The 14117-nt window shown below is 33.5% G+C and overlaps 2 protein-coding genes across 2 annotated transcripts; both read right to left on the bottom strand.

The window, feature by feature from the left end:
• Positions 1-7452: 7452 nt before the first annotated feature.
• On the bottom strand, positions 7453-8705 carry LOC116141541 (metallothiol transferase FosB-like). Its single transcript, XM_031427041.1, has 3 exons — positions 8545-8705; positions 8351-8456; positions 7453-7698 (listed from the first exon to the last, which is right to left on the bottom strand). The coding sequence occupies exons 1-3, from the start codon at positions 8703-8705 to the stop codon at positions 7453-7455; spliced, it is 513 nt and encodes a 170-aa protein (XP_031282901.1).
• A 1567-nt stretch (positions 8706-10272) lies between these two features.
• Positions 10273-11154, bottom strand: LOC116141730 (metallothiol transferase FosB-like). Its single transcript, XM_031427215.1, has 3 exons — positions 10888-11154; positions 10682-10787; positions 10273-10583 (listed from the first exon to the last, which is right to left on the bottom strand). The coding sequence occupies exons 1-3, from the start codon at positions 11040-11042 to the stop codon at positions 10335-10337; spliced, it is 510 nt and encodes a 169-aa protein (XP_031283075.1). The 5' UTR covers positions 11043-11154; the 3' UTR covers positions 10273-10334.
• Between the last annotated feature and the right edge of the window lie 2963 nt (positions 11155-14117).

The following is a 14117-nucleotide window of genomic DNA, read 5'->3' as shown; positions in this document are numbered from 1 at the left end:
ACTAAACATTATAAAGTGTAGTTTCTGACACAGTAGTCTCTATCTCTTTCATGCACACACACATAAAGAATGGCACCAGTCGGAGGATGTGATATTCTAGTTCGTATTCTAATGTTTGGAGGGAGTTGCAACTTTTTTTATTACTATTGGACTACTGGGAGTTGTACTGACTGCTTAGAAATTCACACCCTTGGACAGCCTATCTCATGCCACTTTATAAAATTGATTTTGTATGAAGCCTCCCAATAGACTTTCCTCATATTTGGAGTCATGTCTCAATGTGATTCGTCATTAAGATAATTTCTCATTTCTTCAGAAGGCAATCATTTTAGATGCTTTGATGGAACAATTAGAATTTTAGTTTTACTTCTCTTTGACACATACTGAGCGATGTTGTTAACAGATGCCAAAGCCTGAACGTCTACACATATAATTGCACCTAATTCTATTGCTAATATTTACTACTGGAAACTGATAAGCAGAAGGTAAATACACAGAATGTACTACAGTTAACGAGTGCCCCACAAACCCTCCAAACTTTTTTCTCATATAATCCCTATAAACAAGTTTTACAAGTTCTATAAACAATAGGAGAAAAAAGTTCTTAGAACAAAACGTTGGGCCTGTAAAAATATAAAACAAAAGGAGAAAATGACATTTCTTGCATAAGCACCATTCCTAGAGTGTCAATGGACAGCTTCCTTGTAAGAATCATAAAAATGACTTGCTCCCAACCAACAAAAATTTTAGCTTTTTCCAAGCCAAAAACACTCAAAACAGAACACTTCTATTTGTCAATCACACAAACCAGTCCCACCAAATTGACTGGATTTCTCTTTATCAACTCAACTCCAATCAACACAAATGTAGAATCCAACACATTCATCCAACATTAAAAAAAAAAAAAAAAAAATTGAAAAACGAAAGTGTCTAATTACCAATGGCAGGTGAGGAAGACCAAGAACAACAACGCAGATGAGATGAGGAAGACCAAGAACAACAGCATAGATGAGATGAAGAAGACGATGAACCAGAGCGCAGATGGAAGAAGAAGAAGAAGACCGCAGCTAATTTGTTATTTGAAACACTTCCCCCAAAAATTTTTAATCTAAACGTTTTTTAATTAGAGTATGGACGCCGGCGTCCAAAAATAAAGGACGGTCATCCATTCCTTATAGACGGGCATCCATTACATACGAACGGTCGTCCTTACACAATAGACGGGTGTCCATTCCTTATGGACGCCCGTCCACACTTAAGGGACGCCCATCCATAATTTATGGACGGGCGTCCAAAGATTTTATTAAATATTTTAAAACCAAATTATGGACGGGCGTCCATTCCATACGGACGCCCGTCCACACATTAGGGACGCCCATCCACAATTTATGGACGGGGGTCCCAGGGTTTTTTACAATTTTTATATTTTAAAAAAAGGACGGGCGTCCCTTATTTGCGGGTGCCCGTCCAAAATTAAGAAACGGCCGTCCATAACTGATGAATGACCGTCCCTAAATGTTTTTTATTTTTTACAAACGATTGTTTATGGACGGGCGTCTATTAACATATGAACGCCCGTCGTCCATAACCTATGAACGATCATCTCTAATTTTTTTTAATTTTTTTTATTTCATTTACTGATGGACGAGCGTCCTTTAAATGGGGACACCCGTCCGTAGTAAATGGACTCCCGTCCATATAATATGGACGGTCGTCCATGTAAGTGAACGGTCGTCCATATTTGATGAACGGCCGTTCACTAGAAAAAATTTAATAACATCAAATGTGTTGAATGGTCTGAGTTAAGGGACACGTAAGCCGGTACAAAATTTCGGTGTAAAAACCCCGGTGTCTGTAGCATTGCTGATTGTGCATCAAACCCAAGTCCAATCCAAAAAATTAAAAATATATTATGGATTTTGTAAAACCGAATATAATTAGTTGGATTGATGATAATTGGAAAAGAGCCTAACTTTCAATATATTATGAAGAACAATCACATGAATTATTATAAAAAATATATCACGAAAATTTATAATTGGTTCAATTCATTCAATCTAATTCAATCTTAAATATAAATTTGAATTTTCAATTTTAAAAAACGATTTACTCTTTCCACATCAAGTTTAGACACAGTTTATTGCCTTAAAAGCTGACTAAACACAATTCAATTAATTATTTTACATTTTCTTAACATAATGTGAACAAAAACAATTTTATAATTCTCAAACATGATGCTCAACTAATTTTGCGCCCACTCTTTAGTTTAGCCTACTCACGTAACATGGGCAAGTACTAATTTAATACCATTTTTGGCCTTTTGGAGAAAAAAACAATTTCGTCCCTAAGGTTTGACTTAAGTAATCGTTAGTCTTATAGAATATTTTAGTAACGTTTTGATCCCTGTCAGACGTCAGTTGCAAATCTCTAAGATCAAAATGTTATTGATAGGGATCAAAACATTATTAAAAAGACTTTGCTAGATTAAAGTGTTACTTAAACCAAACATGAGGGATGAAATTGAACAATTTAGTCCAGTGAGACTTTTCAATATGAAAAAGTCTATAATACCCTTGTTGTTTTATTCACGTATTATAAAAAATAAAAAATAAAAAGAGTAAAAAAAGTTGGATATAATGGTTATGAATACTTATTATAAATGAATAAAATACGATAATTTACTTTTTTTTCACATTTATTCATTTCTAATAACATGTGGATAAAACTAGGCTATTACAGATTTTTTATTGAAAAGGCTCACCCAACTAGACTAAATTGTTTGTATCTCATAATATTAAAGGTAAATACGATATACCCCAGAGTATTAGGATGAAAGTGCAAATGAGCCCAGAGTATTAGTTTGGTATTAAAAAGATGCCAACTCTAATCCATACCTGTCTTTATGACATTTCAACAAACATATAATATTATACTATTTTGCCATGTGGTGTACTTTATCCTTGCATTGAAAGCTGGCCATTATTGCTGCCTGACTCGCCAACAATGCCGACTTAATTTGCCAACTTTCGGCCCTAACCCATCTCTTCAGCCGCACGTTTCAATTCATTTCTCTATCAATCACTTGCGTGTGGGTAATTTTATGGTTAGGTTTGCCTTCTTCAAAGTCAAAAACTGTCGCATTAAGCAAATCGGCCTTTCCTTTTTGTGTCATTTTGGCCAACCTGGTTTTACTTTACCTTTATTTGATTGTTTCCTTTGACTTGGTACTATGTTATTGCTTGTGCGAGCAAACCATATATTCCCATCCGAGGTTTAACGAAATCTCAAGTTGATACTTCTGATTTCATTTATTCCAGATTTTCATCCTTAAAATAATATCGTTTCTTTTATTTTAACAGATTCTCAACTTTTCACTGTAGTGAAACGCACGTTAGCATGTTAAAGTGCGTCAGCTCTTTCTTTGGCCAAGAAGGGCTCATGTTAGCAAAAAAGGCTCACGTTAATAGCATCTAAGCCGACAATTTTTGGCTTTTCTTGGCCCATTCCGAAGTCCAAAATCATTTTCAAGACCATCGTTGGACTCTCCACAATCTCCTCTATAAAACCCATACCTTCACTTACCGACCTCATTCATCGTTTTTTACCACCTTCAACAGTCACTAACAGTATTAGTTTAATATGAGAATTTGGAATAAATGCAACTAAGGGTATCAACTTGAGATTTAACTAAACCTCGGGTGGGAATATGTCGTTTACTCTTACTTGTGAATTGAGAATTACAAAATAAAGATAAATCTAATCAAACAAGCTCTACCCAGAAAGCATAAACGCTTTTGAGTTTTGACTCTAAAGATTAAGCTTATCCGTTGGCTAAGAATGAAAGAATCTAATTTCATCTTGTGGCTATCTTTGATTTGATTTGAGGAGTGCTATCTCATCAACAAGACTCGTGGAATCACACCCCATAATGCATTAAAATAATACGACTTCAATTATTTCTTCTCCTATATAAATACACAACCATGTTACCCTAGCTAGAATGCAAAAACCATCTAAAAGAAACCAAGCTACAGTCAACCTTTTCAGGCCAGAGGAGAAGCCATCTGCAATGAAGAATAATATTAGCTCGATGCCGCCGCCTCCTCCTCATCCGTTTTGCAGCTCCGCAGTGGCGGAAGAGAAAGTAGATACAAGTGATTTGAGAGTGAATAAAAATAATAGCGGTGTGAGGCCCCAAGTTGTGGAGAAGAAACCTGCAGCAACAATGACCGCCACAAGAAGTAAGCTAGAGAGTAAGCCATCCATGGACATAAACGAAAGTGCAGAGGCATTCATCAAGAAGTTCAGGAAACAACTGTTGATTCAAAGGCTTGAATCCATTGAGAACTACGAGCAGATGCTGGCTAGAGGGCTGTAACGATTAATTATTATTATTATTTTTTGATAATTATTATTTCGTTTGTTAATGTAACTTGTTTCCTCTCTTTTAAGTTTTATGTCTTAGAGGGTCAAGCATTTGTAAGGGTCAAATAAACTGTATTATTTCGAGCATATCTATAAATGAAGTTGATTAAAAAAGAATCGAAGCTCATCTTCTTATTACTCTTTCTGCTCATTCTTTATTTTCATAGTTACACAGTTTTCTCAGTGATTATTGTCATAAAAGGGAAATTTCATTCACACTAGCCAGAGAAAAAAATAAAATAAAATATATATATATATATATATTACGTTAAAAATTGAATCATAGAACTCATGAGTAGTTGTACTTCATCCCGATTGACTTATAAAATCCATTTGTAAGTGAAGGATAAAACGACTTCCTACTCCGTGTATTTATGGTACCACAGTGATATTATCGATGTGATACCATAAGATGATAGATACATGACAAGTAGTTATTACCTTTTGTTGCTGTATGCAAGTCCAGATAGATGCCCTGAAGCCTGCACGGTTTTGTTTTGAAAAGACGTCTCTCAAAAGCCAGATCTAAACACGCATGGTAAGTGGGTTTCTAGAGGTATTATCAATTTTGAACCCTGAGGCCTACACAATTTTGTTCTTAAAAAAGGTCTCTAGGTAATGAAGGTGTCATTATGCTATATAATAAGGCCCTCGTCTTTTAAAGGATGTGAAACTTTGACACCAATATATTTAATAACTACCACTCACGTTTAATTCAAAGATAACGGAGAAACACAAAATTTAAAAGTGGCATAATTCTTTGGAGGGTGGTAATATGACTAATTTAGATTTTTTTTTCCTCATCGCGGTGTTGTGAAAAACAAAGCCTTCAGCATTAAAGGCTATATGGGACATTAGTTAAGGCCCATTTTGATGATTGAGAAAACAAATATCATAAAGGGCCAAAACCCCACAAAATCATGCTTGTGGAGAAGCATTTTGTTCTGCATTAATTTGACATATTATAAGCGCCCTGTCCACTCCATAAATTCTTTAGTACATTTATATTTCTCAACCTCAAACAATTGCACTAGATTACCCATTCATAGCGCAAGTTAAACATAACTATTTGCATTTTACATCCTACTCTGATTTAATTTTATGTTAACGTGACAACATATAAATTGGTGTGATGTTAGTAATTAACTTTAATGTATTGTGTGTCACATTACTTTGCATATGAAATTTATAAACGTAAAATTTTTCCCATTAATACTATTTTAAAATTGAAAGATTAAGGAAAGGACAAAAAAGCAAACAAAATGATCACTTTTCTCTTGTGGTGGATCACATCCATTACTCAGTAATTAATCTTGACACTTTCCCATCAAAGTTTATATTTTGTTAATACTCAAAATACACTTCACTTTTTCAGCCGATATTCTACCAATTATTAGGAGTCAGGGTAAGACGGATTTTGTAGAGCGGAGGTCGGTAGATCGAATGGTGGTGACCGATTGAATATTCGTCGTCGGAATCAACCAGAAATTAAGTAAGAATAGGAAATCTTAATTGTGTAATGGCTGACAATCGATGAGAAATCAAGTGCCGCAGTGAGAAAGAGTTTTGTCAAGAGGAGACTTGAGGTTCAAATGGTGGTGATAGAGAGAATTCGCTGTCGGAATTGGCTTTGGATAGTAACGGAATATAATCTTTAGGTGGGAAAGTGTCATTAAGACAAACCTTCGGTGGTAAAAAGTCGTTTACTCTCGAGTCTCGAACCACATATCCAAAATGGGTGAATTACCTATATATTATCCTATGGTTTTAGGAATATTTTTATATAAATAATAATTAATTCCTATTATTTATTTTGTTCCATTTTAAAATATTGGTGTTTTTGTTTTTTCTTCACCTTGTAGATCTAACGCTATGCGACCGCTTGTAGGAATTTTCTCATTACAGTAAAACTTCTCTATAATGATACTTTATATAGGAATAAACTCTACATAGTCATAAAAAATTATATTCCCAATTTGGGATAGTTATAAATAAAAATAAACTTTATATTGTAATAAGTTATAATTTTTCTAATTCTTTTCTTAAAAAAAATTGCCTCCATATAGTAATAATTATCTGTATATTGCAAAAAAAAAATATGCTATGTTACATTAAAGGTTTAAGATGTAATAAAATATTTATTTAAAGTTGTTTGAGATAATGATTTATGCTTCAGAGTTGTTACCACATCTTTTAACTTGTGGCTAGATTACTCACTACTATGAATATTTTCTTGTTAAAGCCAAATATTTCTAGCTTCTCAAGTATGTTTAGAGCTTCTTGGCACAAAAAAATTGTATTTCCGTACTATAATCCTCATAATCATTTCATTTATCTTCTTCTCTAATTGTAGCAATGATTTCTTCTTTAGTTAAAGCATACATGACTTATTACTAATTTGGATGATTGAGAAATATATTAATATCCATTCGATTAGTGCAATGAAGTTGTCCAATTTGATCACTAAATTCTACAATGACTCTTTGATTCTCCTCATTCACTTCATTTGTAACTTGCAATTTATCAACATTAGGAATCCTAATTTTGTAATGATTAAAACAATTGGCAATAGTTTGTGGTTTCACATCAATTTGACAATACAACAACTGCATTTATAATTCCATCAAGGACATTTATTTTTGTTGGTTTCAAGACATGATCTTCTATCCGTTTCAAAGGTAGACAATTGAAGCGCTGAATCGAAATCCTAATAGTATTAAAACATCAATTGAAATCCTAATACTGTAATACTAAAACATGAATTATAAAGAAATTTTTGTTATTACACCTCTATTAAGTTATAACTAAAAAATTAATTAATCCCACCATGATTATAAAGAGATTTTATTGTATAATTGATTCAAGAACTGTCCATGGGTTAGTAAAAATGCAAATCTTTATTTAATTTATTGAAATGACGGATATTGTGGACATATCAATCTTCGCATAAATTTCCCCTTACAGAATTCAGAAAGATTCAGGAGTGCTCTCATTAACTAGCAGCCAACGGGTATTGATCGATGATGATCACCGAGCTACTCCTTGCTGCGGCTGCTCCATCATGTGGCGGTTCGATCGTGAGCATGATTGAGCTGTGTCTCCAACCAGAGGAACCACAGGAAGATTATTACAATCACACATTTCAATCATGAGCCCATCTGGATCATGGAAGAACAACTGGTGCACTTCAATCCCTCCTTCTTGCACCACTGCTCGCACGTACTTAATCCCCAGTTCATTCAGTTTCTTCTCCATTGACACCATGCACTCACACTGCCATTCAACAAATTAAGCAACATTTCATTTGTTAAATTCTTATCCCACCTAAAAGTTTTATAAGTTAACTAGGACTCAATATTATATTTGTGAAATAGGCCCCTCACGTAACATTTTTTAACTTTAGACCTTTGGTTATGATACCACCTAAAAAGCTTAAAAGATTGTTCCATATAATAGAAAAACTGGTTGAAAATTTATTACTTGGAAATAGGGGTGAGCGAGTTTGGGTACCCGCCCAAATCCCATAGAATCGAAACTAGAATCGGCCAGTTCTTGGGATTTGGAACTGAAATCAGTTGGTTCTGATTCCTAAAAGCCTGGAACTAGAACCTGTGTTTCAAGTTCCAGTTCCAGGTACCCAAAAAAATTACGATTGCCCCTATTATTCACAAAAATGACAAATACATCCCAAAATTTACAAAAATTATGGTTCAATCTCAGTTCCTACCTGAGTACCGGGTTCTTGGTTCCAATTCTGGTTTTGGTTTCTGCAGTGGTGGAACCAAAACCGGAACCGTATAGTACCCATTCTGATTTTTTAGAACTGAAACTGACCCTGTAAGGGTTGGTTTTGGGTAGGAACTGGAATCGAAACCTCGGGTACCTGTCGGTTCCAGTTCTATCCTACTTTTTTGCCGACCCCTACGTGGAAAGAGATATGATTATCCTTCGGATTAATCTCTTTTTTCCTAGGTATGTTGTCTGGACGATCCGACTGCAACAAATGAATCCCAATTCCATGACCATCCAGCCTATAATGAAACAATAACAGTTCACCTCAACAACTGAATAATAATCACATGAAAGGAAGATAAGAAAATGGAGTAGTATAAAATATACCACGCATGCCCAGTGAAGTCAAAAGAACCAGGTCTCTTTATACGAACAAAACCAAGAACATTTTGGTAGAAATTGAGGGACTTCTCAAGTGATCTACAAACAAATGAGACATGGTTTAGAGACCTAAGTCGTCGTAAAGGGTTTTCCACATTATCGTTCATTTTCCTAATCCTAAACCTTGCTCTCAACAAGTAAATTTTGAACCCTTTTAAAACATCGATTGTTATCTAAAGATAGGCAGAAAAAATTGGTGAACGAGTCACGACACTGATTGAATCAGTCTAAGACTCAAGAGACAGACAGATTTATGGAAACAACTAACAAAAGTCTGTTTCGTGCATGACTCATTGACGCGTCCATTTCAGTGATTTCATCCATCGTGTCTGATAATGATATTGATGACTTTGACACGTAGACTCCACGTTGCTGACTCAACGGAGTTGCATGCACCAGCAGAGCACTACGCACTCTTAAATCAAATCAAATGATTGGTTTTAAAAGAAAAAAAAAAAAAAAAAAAAAAAATCTAGAATACAATATGATATTCTATTATCCCATCACTTTCCAGGTGGATTTTTGATACTTCTCTAAATTTTATTTTTCCTGTTTAAAAGAAGAATCTAAATTACAACGGTGTAGGAGGACATTAATCTTTATAATTCCTCTATCTTTAATTAGTAGTTATTAACATGTAATAATTATTTGATATATATATATATGTATTATTTTGTGGTACAATATCAGTAATACTAGTGGTTGCCTTTGGTACACTTTTTTAAATAGCATTTCTAAAATCTTATTTTGAATAGGATATAGTTGGATTCTGAAAATATATTTGGTATAATATTAGAAAATATTTTTTTAAAATATTTATATTATTTTTTAACTCCATCCATTTGTTAATTTAGCTAAAATTTTTGGGATTTTTTTCTTTTTTTCTTTTTTTTTATAACCTAGTGTGTCCAAACCAACTTATACGCACCTCAACTAATCTCCTAAGACTTTGGAACTACCAACTAGATAATAACTCTAGTGGCTATCCTATTAGCAATTGAGGAGGAACTCGAACTTAAGACATCTTGAGTAAAAACTTTCAAGAGTTTTTATCGAACCACTCGATCACCCAAAGATAATTAAATTGATTGGACTTGGGCAGGGGCGGATCCAACCCACTTTTGGCCCACCCTCAATTTTTTTTTTAAATATTAATATATATATTTTTTAGATTTTGGCCCACCCTAATAAAAATATTAATGGATAAAAATATTAATATGTAATTAATTTTTATTTTAACCCATCCTAAAAATAATTTTTGGATCCACCACTAGACTTGGGTACAATAATATAATTCCATCAAACCCTATAATTTCCCAGTGTTTTAACCCAAAAACAAAAAAGCGTTACTGCATGCTTACTGTGAAGCCACTTTGTTTGAAATATATTTTTCTGGTAACGGGCCCATCTGTCAGCTCCATAAATGCATTCATTTGCCCAAATAATTGGAATTATTTGCATAGTTTACATACTACACCGACCATAATTAAACAAACTTTAATTAATCATAAACAATTTAACACAAAGTCTCTTTAAAATTTACAATTCAAGTAATTAACGAAATGATCATTTCCATTTGGTGCTGGATTACATTCCTTAAAATGTCTTATTACAAAAACCTAAACCACACAACATAAAAACAAAAAAAAAAAAAAAAAGAACAACGACATAATAATAATAATAATATTAATATTAATAATAAAGAAAACAGACAGATTGTTCTATATAATTATATATCACTGCTGCACCACTCGTAGCTGCGGTGGCTGCATTATTTGGAGGTTCACCCGGGAACAAGAGCGAGCCATCTCACCGACGAGCGGAATCACCGGAAGATTATCGCAGTCGCATATTTCGATCATGAAGCCATCCGGGTCATGGAAAAACATCTGTTCCACATCGATCCCTCCTTCCTGCACCATCGATCTCAGGTACTTGATTCCCATTTCCTTCAGTTTCATCTCCACCGCTCCCATGCTCTCACACTGCACTCATTAAAATTATTAAAAAGTCAAAGAGTCGTAACAAAATCAAACTCTATGAATAGTTTAATCAAGGAAGATAAACAAACAAAAAAAGTAACCTGGAAAGAGATATGATTATCCTTGGGATTAATCTCGCTTTTCTTCGGCAAAATCTCAGGATCCTCTGATTGCAACAAATGAATCCCAATTCCGTAGCCAAACAGCCTATGAAATGAAACACAAGACATTTTCATTACTTCAAGATAGAAAAATGAATTACGTGTTAAATTGATGTTAATCCATAAAAATTAAACTAATCAATCACCATGCGCCATCAAAGTCGAAAGAACCGGGCCGCCTTATGGGGACAAAACCGAGAACATTCTGGTAGAAATCAATGGACTCTTCAACCGATCGACAAACGAGTGAGACATGGTTCAAAGACTTAAGATGCAAAGGGTTTCCCACGGATTCCTTCATATTTTTTTTTTCCCGGGAAAGCAAGAGAGAGTTTTTTCTGTTTAAAGATGGGGAAAATTGAGCGAGGAGATTAAGAAAAAAGTGGGTGAATTTAGTCACGGCAGTGAATGAATGAATGGAGAGAGAGAGATGAAGAAGGGTGACTATATATAGAAATAAAAGGATGGTTCATGCGCGACACGTGTCCAGTCTCCAGTTCATGCATCGTGTCGGATATAGATGACTTTGACACGTAGACTCCACGTTTGCTGACTCAGTTATGCTGCATGCGCCAGCAAAGCACACTACCTACTCCAAGCAAATGGTTGGTTCAGAGCTACGCCACCGTTTTTAGTTTTGGACTTTTGCGTTTTGCGGAATTTCATGATTCGATGTAATTGTACTTCGATGACTGAGGGAAGTGCTATGTTTCAGGATTGGCCAGACCTTTCTAGAGCTTTCCGGAAATAAAAAATATTTAACTACTTATTAATTGGATAAAATTTTGGGAGAAATTATATTAGGACAACATTGAATTTGATTAATCACTATTGATAGTTAGATGGTGAAACAGTAAATGAGATCTAATATGATCTCTCACGTTAGAGTCTTCTGATGATAAAAGAATAGGAAGAAAACCTAACATGATCTTTCAAGTTCGAATACTCACGGTTGTTAATTATGACCGATTATTGAAGTTTTTATTCAACTAATAATTCTACGATCTCGAAAAATTAGTTGAAGTACGTATATTGACCCAAACACTTAGATTAAACAAAAAAAAAAAAAAAAAATTGATTGATCTCTTTTATTCTCGTCCTAAGAGATTAATAATTTTTCTGCATGATGAGTTCATCATAAACTAATTATCAGTAGTTATATTGAGTTTATAAAAGAAAATTTGTGTGATTCGTTTGTTAACCCATCTTTATTGAATCATTATTGTCGGTGTGCACGTTCAAAACTCCATATTATTCATAATAATTAATTTGATTGCTAACTTGATTAATAAATAATACAACACATTTGTAATCTCTGTTCATGAGCATATAATAAAATTTGACGACCAAATGTGCTAATTATATAAAGCTTGCAGCTCTATGATTAATTTTTGTCTGGTTTAGAGTTTACAAACTATGGAAGTATCTCGTGACTGAAAACGATCAATATTATATTTTAATTATCGTTTAATAAATTAATTAATTAAGAGCTGGAAGAATCTGCTGTTGAATTGGAAGCAAAGATAATTAGACACTAAAGCTTGCACATGCCTTGTTTATATCTAAGTCTCTGCAACATGTTTAAAAATAGAATACATGAAAATTAATTAATCAGATGACTTAAATTGTTATCAATAATGTGATAGTTAGAGTTATTAATTGCATATGTGATATGTCCATGTGATTTCTGATTTCTCCTTAACCATTTTGTCAATTTCTTTACAAGACAAAGTTATTTTTATAGTTTAGATTTTTTTATTTGTCACCAATTATTGTACTTGACTATGTGACTAGGTTTATTTTTAATTTGTTGATACTTGATTTTGACACCAACTATTCACACGTAGAAAATGCTAAGCGGGCTTAGAAGTTACACGAGATATGAAAATTATTGAAACTCTTACCCGATCATATCAAAATTTGATTAATTTATTCCAATAGTCAATAAACACAGTTAATAAAATTTCAATAAAAAAGAAAAAGAAAAAATCTTTAAAAAAAATGTAAACGTCATGTGTTTGAAAATTTTCGTATCCGTCAAATGGTTTGATAAGGACTCTTGAGTGTATCACTCAAGAGGTTCTAAGTTTGAGTCTTTTCTCAGTTGCTAATAAGGGTAGCTATTGGAACTCTTATCCGACCAATAATTTTAAGGTCCCGAGAGATTAGTTGAAGTGCGAATAAGCGGACTCAAACACCTTCGCCCCCGCTCCCCCCCCTCAAAAAAAAAAAAAAAAAAAAAAATTGTTTTCGTATCCTTGACCTAATAGTAGTTAACAAGCATTATCTTCCAACTCAGCTAGCTTGTAATTCTATAGAATTGGAGGTAATTAATCAAAGAGATGGAGGGCTTAAAATTACTAATTGAGTTCTAAATAGAAGTATTTTTATCATTGAAGGAACGACACGATGGAGGAAAAAGAAAAAACACTCAAGAGAAAAGGAGTGTTACGTTTATGCATGCCAGACATACAATTCATATAAACTAAAGTTTATTTAATTAAGTTAAGCACATTTTGAGGGAAACAGCTGTTCGGTTAATAGTAAAATTCATATAGTGGACATTTGTGATTTTATGTGGCAGGTATAGCATTATAAAGATAAATGTATGTGTTGTAAATTTCAAAGTAAATCTGCAGGCAATAACTTTTTTGGAGTTGTATGTTAGGTTTATAAATGGTCAAAAACTTTGTTTATTAATTAATAGAAGGGTGAATATATATATATATTAAACTGTATATATCAAAACACCGTCCACCACTCGGGATAATAATTTTTAAGTATTATTTGAGAAAAAGTTTTAGAATTTCCCATGATCATCAAAGCAAATAGATCAGTGAACTAATGGTTATTATGAACACCCTTGCTGGAATATTTATATGGGATGCCAATTATATTTTCTGAAACTTCATAATTAATATTATTTATAATAAAAATAAATTAATCATCATATAGTTTTTCAAAGGGTTAATACAATCTAAATTTTATATGTACTTCTCCATTTTCTGACCAACTCCAACATCAAAGTATCAATATTCTTGTGGTTGAGCTAACCCCTAGTTGGTTGAGTGATTCGATAAGAATTTAATTGAGTATATTATTCAAGAGGTCATGAGTTTGAGTTCTTCTTCGGTTGCTAATAGAGGTGATCACTAGAATTTTTATCCGGTCTGTAATTCCAACGTCCTAGATGATTAGTTGAGATACGCATAACCTGGTCCGGATACTTCCTATCATTAAAAAAGAAAATATATATATTGTTGTGGCAAATTGCCAGAGTTTGATGTGACCAGTCTCATATATAAAAAGATATTAGCATGACAAACTTTTGAGTTGGGTGTCACTAACCTAAAATCTACAATGGCAACTAAAAGAA

Source organism: Pistacia vera, unplaced genomic scaffold, assembly GCF_008641045.1.
Source record: "Pistacia vera cultivar Batoury unplaced genomic scaffold, PisVer_v2 Contig40, whole genome shotgun sequence".
Taxonomy (NCBI): domain Eukaryota; kingdom Viridiplantae; phylum Streptophyta; class Magnoliopsida; order Sapindales; family Anacardiaceae; genus Pistacia; species Pistacia vera.
The sequence above is the reverse complement of the archived record's forward strand: the minus strand, read 5'-3'. Positions and strand labels throughout refer to the sequence as shown.

Coding starts and splice junctions, on each gene's coding strand:
- LOC116141541 (XM_031427041.1), bottom strand. CDS start 8,705: ATGAACGATAATGTGGAAAACCCTTTACGACGACTTAGGTCTCTAAAC. Junction 8,457..8,544: donor GACTTCACTGGGCATGCGTG/GTATATTTTATA, acceptor GTTTCATTATAG/GCTGGATGGTCATGGAATTG. Junction 7,699..8,350: donor ATAATCATATCTCTTTCCAC/GTAGGGGTCGGC, acceptor GTTGAATGGCAG/TGTGAGTGCATGGTGTCAAT.
- LOC116141730 (XM_031427215.1), bottom strand. CDS start 11,042: ATGAAGGAATCCGTGGGAAACCCTTTGCATCTTAAGTCTTTGAACCAT. Junction 10,788..10,887: donor TTCGACTTTGATGGCGCATG/GTGATTGATTAG, acceptor TTCATTTCATAG/GCTGTTTGGCTACGGAATTG. Junction 10,584..10,681: donor ATAATCATATCTCTTTCCAG/GTTACTTTTTTT, acceptor TAATGAGTGCAG/TGTGAGAGCATGGGAGCGGT.